Here is a 7,315-nt window from a genome sequence, read left to right as displayed (position 1 = left end):
TTTTTAAACGTGATGGTGTAAGGAGATGTGACGACTTGGATGCCTCTGAGCTCTGCCTCCACCATCTCACTGCCTGTCAAACATTTCACAGAATGGCACAATGAAGTCCTTTGAGCCCCTTTTTGAAGCAGGATGATTGACATGAGGATGGGTTGTCTTCATCTTACCACTGTCTGTCAGCACGCTAACAGAAACAAAGATGGAGGAGCCCACAAGCTGATTGATATCTGGAAAGGTTTTTGTGATCTGTTCCCTCTTCAACACAACATTTCCTTCTCCATTCTCAATCTAAGGACCCAAAGACACATAAAGTTCTGACTATCTGAAAGTTTGCAACAGGATCATCATGACAGAAAGGAAAAAATGGACAATTGTTCTCACCGGCACTCGGGATAGAGAGTCAGGAAAGCTCTTCTTCTGACCTTGGTCAATGATACCAAACACTACATAGGCATTCCCATTCACTTCTCGTCCAAAAAGATACCTGAAAATCAAACAGTAGTTACCATGGAAATAGGACTTTAATGCCACACGTTCTTGCAAACAAGATTCGCCCACCTGGCTTTAATGTTAATCTCTAAAGTCTCACTGTCTACATAGAAGAAAGGTCTCAGGGAAGAGAGCTTGACCTCAAAGCTGGGGAGCACTTTGAAAAAGATTATTTAGGTTAGGTTTTAGTTCTTCAAGAAAAATGTTAGCAAACAGGTCTATAAAAACACTTTACCATATTCTTTGACCTCGAAAATTGCAGAGAAATTCTCCTGTGGGTTGCTCTGGAATTTTGCCACAATTTTCCAAAGTCCAGGACTGAAAAGACACACAGTATGAAATGGATTAGAACCTTCAAGAAAAGAAAACTGTTCTGCACTTTAAATCTGACTGAAGAACACAAGCAATAACAGATTTCTGCAGGAATGAGAATTGTCTGCCTCTAACCCATTTACCTGTATTTCTTCCACTCCCACCTTCTGTAACTACCTTTTTCTTCTAGTTCCGGGTCACAACAAGCAGACGCGTGTCTCCAGCTCTACTCAACTCTTCGGCTTTTAAAGTCTTTTAAAGTTGCCCACAAGAGACTTTAATCACAGAGCTGCAGCTATCGCAACGAGGAGAGTTGAACATGGCACAGAAGAAAAACTTTGAAGCTGATTTGGCAAAGCTCAAAACAGCGTTAGCCGACATACAGGCTAAGCTAACCCCTGTTCTTCTGCATGATGCTAAGCTATCAGCGCTGTTGCAGCTTGAATCTAAACTATCACCGCTGCTACAACTTGTGGAAGATTTCCGTCAAGAAAAAGCACGTAACGAACAACAAGATAAATGCCAAGATCAGAGAAGAATGCATGACATGGATCAACAGGCACGGATGAATAATGTGATTCTCATGGGACTTCAACTACAACCCCGGGTGCGGCCTGGTGCTACCAGCGCTAGCATGGATGCTAACGGAGCTGTGACGGGAGCAAACGTGACCGTAGAGAATCAAGTTGGAGTATTTCTTGCGTCTAAAGGAATTTCCTTGGACCCAAATACTGTTGAAGTCTGTCATCCGCTTCCTCAGAGAAAGAATACGGATAAACCAGCGATCCTGATCAGGTTTGTGAATTGAAAGCACAAGATAGCTCTGATGAAACAACGTAAAAACCTGAAGGGGTCTAATGTCTTTCTTAATGAACATCTTTCTAAATATCACGTTGATCTGGCTAAGCACGCAAGAATATTGCGCAGAAAGAAACAGATCCACAGCACATGGATTCTGAACTCCAGAATCTTTGTCAAACCACTCGAAGCCTCTGGAAATAAAATCCATGAAAGACTTTGAGAACTGTGGGGTTACGCATGTTTGAACCTTTAATTTAAACAACCTTTAATTTAAACAAAATGTGAAATGTGAACTCAAAAACCGCTGGATGTGAACTCTGACCCGATTCTGAGCTGCTGAGACCTTCACAGTCTCTCAGTCATAGCAATGAAGAACCATTAAACTTGTTAAACTTGTTCCTAAGCTGTGATGGAGCACTGACTTTGCTCAAATTCCTGATCTTTTTCTTTTCAACTTATTATTTTTTGTGTTTTTATAATCATTCTTTGATTAATACCATCTGCACTAATTGTCTTTTTTAATGAAAATATTCAAATGAAGATTATTTACTTATTACTTATTTGTATTATCATAATTCTTTGAATACAATCTGCACACAGTGTCTTTTTTTCAATGAGAATATTAGATTATTGTTACAGATTAATATAAATGATTTGTCGTGGATGCTTTGAAACTTGATTACATTAATGATATCAATGATCCTTAATAGCCTGATTTTATTAATATTTGATATTAAGTCCTGAACCGGATATTGATAATTCGTGTAGAGAAAATGGTATGGTCGAGTCGGGGTGGGATTATATAAGTTTGCTTCCTTCCACCCCCTTTAAAGTAATCTACTTATGATTCATTAAGTGATGCTTGAAATAAACAATTTCATTAATTCATTTATTCATTCATGTCATCCAGCAGTGAAGTGCATGGCACCAGGAGAGGTTCTGAATCATCTGGTGAACCCAGACATGGCAACATGCTTGCTGGCACCTCTGTAGAGCTCTCCGAAGCATTTAAACTCAAGCTGCTCTTTTGAAACCATTCATGTTTTCCATGACGTGGGAACAAATAAAGTCCAGTTTAACTTTGGTGGTTGCTCCCCAGTCGGAGCATCAAGACGTTGAGCTGCAACTTTGACATGCATCAAAAGACAGGCAGCAGACGCAAGTTTGATGTGTGAATCCCGTCTGGTGTGAATGCAGCATAAGATTTTCCTTATTCATTTTTGGGTTGTCCTTTCAACTTTCCTTCACACTTGTAGAACCTCTCAACACACTTCTATCTCCACAATCATCCTAATCTGCTGCACATCCTTCTATCTCTGTTCCTCTACCTCACCTGTACAGATTATTTAGCCTTTATTTACCAGGAAAGTTTCCAATGAGAGTACCAATCTCTTTTTCAAGGGAGTCCTGGACCTCTTTGCCCTTTGTGTCTAACCTCTCATACAAGACCTCAGATGGCTTTTATTTAACTTTTGTCTTCTCTACTTTCTCCTTGTGCTTAATCTCCCACTTCTCTTGTCGGCTCTCTTCTGTCCATACAGATTTTGACTGTTTTTAGCCTACTTTAGAGCTTCGGGGAAATATTATGTTAAAGTGTGTTTCGTATCTACATACATATCATACAGTATCAATTTGCTGTGACTCTGCATCCACCAGTTCTGTTGAAGTTCTAAGCACATTAAAGAAGATCTCACCTGACAATCTCATTCAGCTGGTAGTGTCCGGAGTGCATTCCTGATTTGAGAGAGACGGAGTCCAATGGTAGGGTGATATTGTCAGGGGTCTGTAGATAGACAACATTTGGTGTTTCTAATAATTCATTCATTGCTCAAAGTCCAATTTGAAAACATAGAAGAATTAAACAGAATACCTCAATCTCTATGGAAATGGAGGTGTCAGTATTGGTGTCATTAACTACTGGCTCCATGTGAGGGGTCAAACCAAACATTCTGAAATACACTAAAAAACGCACACACACTTTGTTTATCTGCTCTCTGAGTCATGTTTCTGCACATGTTTGTGTGAATGTTTATGGAAATGTGGGTGTTGTTACAGCCGTGGGTGGTACGGTGTTTAACTAGGACTGGACGATATGGATTTTTTTACATCACCATTTAATCTTTTTTTCATATCAGGTGATAGCAACATATATCACTATATAAACTGAAAAATGTTTGTTAAATTTGAGTTCTCTGTCACTCAAGATATAAATGTATAATCATTAGCAGATTGTTTAGAATTAGTTGGTTAAGTGCAGGACTGGCACGCAGGAAACCAGGGTTCAATTCTCAGTTGATACCCAGTGGGTATTGATGGGGAAATTACCGTATTTTCACAACCATAAGGCGTGCATAAACATCTCAAATTTTCTCCAAAATTTGCAGCATGCTCTATAGTGCAGTGCACCTACTGTGGTTTTCTTTCTTTTTTTAGGAAGGCAGAACATGAGAACTTTGATGTTTTATAGCCGAAGTGAGTGCCACACACAAGAAGCGAGGGAGCGCATGTCCGTGCTCCCTCGCTTCTCCCCACGAGCAGTAAATGTGTGTGGAAAAAAATTACATTTGTTCAAATTCAAATTTGTTTTAATGAATTTTACATTTTTTGTCAGATAATTTGTTATTATTGAGGCAACTTTCAGGCTTTTAATTTTATATGATCATTGTGTCATGGTCCTCCTGCGCTCCTCCTCCACCTCCTAATTGGACCCAGCTGTCGGCACTCATCACCTCCACTCCAGCCTATTTAAGAGGAGCCCTCTCCAACATTCTTCGCCAGTTCGTTGCCTTACCCGGTGAAGTTACCTGGCCTACTACGTACAGTTTTGTATGCTCTCGTTAAGTCTCGCCTCGTCTCACGACCTGACTCCTCTACCTCCAGGTCTTTTCCTCCCATGTGCCGACCTGGGTCCTGCCTCGCCTAAGCATCTCGTTTTGGACCACGCCGATCCTCACCACTCCACGCACCGGCTGCCGGACTCACCTCGTTACTCCACCTGGCCGCTCCAGTCCGCAGCAAGTCTTCGTTCCCAAGCATCCACCTTCGATCCTGGTTCCGGACCCTACGCCATTATCCCCACGGACAATAAAACTTTATTTAAACCTCTCCAGTCTCACATCCTCCTTCCGGGTTCCAGCAACTGGGTCTGCCTCGTCACGCACAGCATGACACATTGTTTTTTACAGTGCTGGTATCCATACTCATTTCTCCTCCTTTAATTAACATTGCCGGAACTTTTCTTTGATAATCAGCACGTTAGTCACGTGCTCCACGTGTGTGTACCGCTAGCATAAACACCTGTTGGATCAAAAACACCGCTAGAAGTCTCAGACGATCTGCTGCTCTGCCTCCCGCGCGCGTTTTCACCTGTCAATGGACTAGGTGGAGGAGCGCAAGAGGACCCGCCCACTTCATGCGGAAAAGCAGAGGGAAAAAGCACTCCTCGCGCTTAACTAGTGCAACTATGTTTTTAGACAAAAGGTGCATGAACGCACACACACACCCTCCCAGCCCACCCGCCGAAGCAATACCCCGCCTCGGCAGGCACCGGACCCGGGGCCCGCCGTCCGTGTGTCGGCTGAGCGCATGCACCAGCAGGGAGCACAGATTTGTTGGTTTTAGGCAGTTCCAACCACTGTGATCTAACAGATAATAGAAAAACATAAATTGCGCTTTTTTTCACCATGAAGTGCTGAGTTGGCAACTCCTGCTGCTGTCGTGCGCAGCGGCCCGTACCGCTCGTTCCTACAACTAATATTGCTTTCTAAACATCCTTACTTGCTAATCATAGTCTGGCCGGGGGCGGGGCCTTCCGCTGTTTCTGTGACTGAGATAAAGGCTGTCCCGCATTAACCATTCCGCTCTCCTTAGCTTGTTTACATTGAAAGTGGGGTCATCTGGATCATCTGCATTGGCTCACTGTGCATTTCAGGATCCATTTTAAGATTCTTTTAATAATTTATAAAAGTCTTCAGTGTTCTGGGCCTTCTTATCTCGGGGACCTTCTTTTAAGGTACAAGCCATCGCCGACCTTGAGGTCCTCCGGCGCTGGCCTTTTAGTTGTTTCTCAGATAAGGACCGTGACCTATGGAGAGGCCACGTCGCACCGTTATGGTCCTGGCTTGTGGAACAGACTGCCAGAGCCTCAGGGCCGCAGAGACAGTAGAGGCTTTTAGAAAAATGCTCAAAATCTTTTTAATTTAGTATTTAGTTGCTTTCATTCAATTTCATGTTGTATTAATGATTTTTTAATACCACTTTAATTTTCTTCATTGAAATTGTCTTAATTATTTTATTATTCAATGTTTATTTATTGTACTTTTTATAGTTTTCTGTTTTAACTATTGCACTCGCTCTTAATTTTTTTTCTTTGTTTGTTTTTTTCTAAGCTCCATCCCGCCCCTCTTGTGAATGGTTGTGTACCTTTGTTTGATTGTGTAAGTGAAAGTGTGTGTGTGAATGAGTTTGGTTGTCTGTCAGTCAATATTCCAATATCAGAGCAGATACTTTAGAATATGGCCACTGAGTGAATTGTGTATGTGTGGGGGGGTGTGTGGGTGTGTGTGTGTGGGTGTGTGTGTGAGGAGGGGGTGGGTGGTTACCTTTGCTGTTGGGGGTGTACAGTGTCTTATCGGTCTGGATAAAAATGAAGCCAGACTGGAAAGACACCACGACGACTTTCTCCAGTTTAAAGCCTGGGAACTCAGCTTCCAAGCTGACAAACTGTTTTGCAGTAGCATCCCTGCTGAATTCTTCAGGAGGGATCTGAGAGTCAGTTTGGAGGGGGTGAGATCTGTGTGTGCAGACTTTGCAGTCATGAATACGACCATGTATGTGTGTACTTACAGTGATCTGTGCAAAGCCCTGGTAGCTTGTAGCATTGGTGAGGGTCACTTGTGTGGTTGCCAGTATTCTGGCCTTTGTTGGAAAGTTTTTAACATAGATAGTCACGAGGTATTTCTCCTCACTGCAGTCCTGACACTCCACAAAGATGTTTTCTGCTGTTCCCACTCGCAGCAGGTTTGGGGCAGACATCAGGTTCCTGTGAGACGGAGCTTGTTGAAATAATTACCTCAGTACTCGTTAGTGTTCCATCACTGCTCAAATATTTGCACATGTATGTTTTTTGCACTTTTCACTTGGGTAAGAGTTGGGGGCAGTAGGTTATGGTTCTTTGCTCTTGGCTGCAGCTGATCACTGGACCTTATACTCCATGATCATCTCGAATTGGATCCAGCAGATAATCCATCAAAACTTACCACTAAATATACAATGAACTAGATAGAGAATAGCTGTATTTACACTCCAAACTACTTGACACTTGCAAAGATTTAAAACAATGTCTTATATTTTTTTTACAAAGTTTGAATTTGTTTTAACTTGTCTTTGCTTTCCACCTTTCTAAGCATTTCTCCAAATCAACAAAGTCAAGAATATTTCGTTTCATTAGAAAATAAGGTAATTATTAATAAAATGAATCAAAATCCTTTAGAAAACCTGATTTAAAACTCAAAAATATTACCCAAATTGTACTTTAATATTTGGTTTACTTTTAAAGATTAACTATAAAGTTAAATAAATGTTGACAAGTTAGACTGGCATCAATTGTCACTGTTTTGAAACAAAATTTTAACTTATATTCTAAGAATAAGTGCATGTTTTAGTTTCTAGGAGGATTAATTTAGCAAAAAATCATAGGTTGTGTCCGAATCCA

The 7,315-nt window shown here is 41.4% G+C and overlaps 2 protein-coding genes and 1 long non-coding RNA gene across 3 annotated transcripts in view; 1 reads left to right on the top strand and 2 right to left on the bottom strand.

Moving 5' to 3' along the window:
* Positions 1-7,315, bottom strand: part of LOC112137455 (complement C3) — a 132,518-nt gene that overhangs the window by 52,099 nt on the left and 73,104 nt on the right. The gene's annotated exons all lie outside the window — the stretch shown is intronic.
* The window catches only part of LOC112137454 (complement C3), a gene marked incomplete in the record, with an annotated part of 60,536 nt that overhangs the window by 52,121 nt on the left and 1,100 nt on the right, over positions 1-7,315 (bottom strand). The window contains 9 exon segments of the mRNA XM_024259792.2: positions 11-73; positions 168-288; positions 382-484; positions 559-646; positions 725-807; positions 3,297-3,385; positions 3,473-3,561; positions 6,204-6,366; positions 6,448-6,643. Coding sequence (XP_024115560.1) covers positions 11-73; positions 168-288; positions 382-484; positions 559-646; positions 725-807; positions 3,297-3,385; positions 3,473-3,561; positions 6,204-6,366; positions 6,448-6,643 — 995 coding nt within the window.
* Positions 4,268-4,707, top strand: LOC118598703. The gene is made up of 2 exons (XR_004947803.1): positions 4,268-4,396; positions 4,483-4,707. It is a non-coding gene; the product is annotated as an uncharacterized LOC118598703 (long non-coding RNA).

The sequence above is a fragment of the Oryzias melastigma genome, linkage group LG1 (genome assembly GCF_002922805.2).
Source record: "Oryzias melastigma strain HK-1 linkage group LG1, ASM292280v2, whole genome shotgun sequence".
Taxonomy (NCBI): domain Eukaryota; kingdom Metazoa; phylum Chordata; class Actinopteri; order Beloniformes; family Adrianichthyidae; genus Oryzias; species Oryzias melastigma.
Note: the sequence above shows the minus strand (reverse complement) of the source record. Positions and strands in the feature narration are given on the sequence as shown.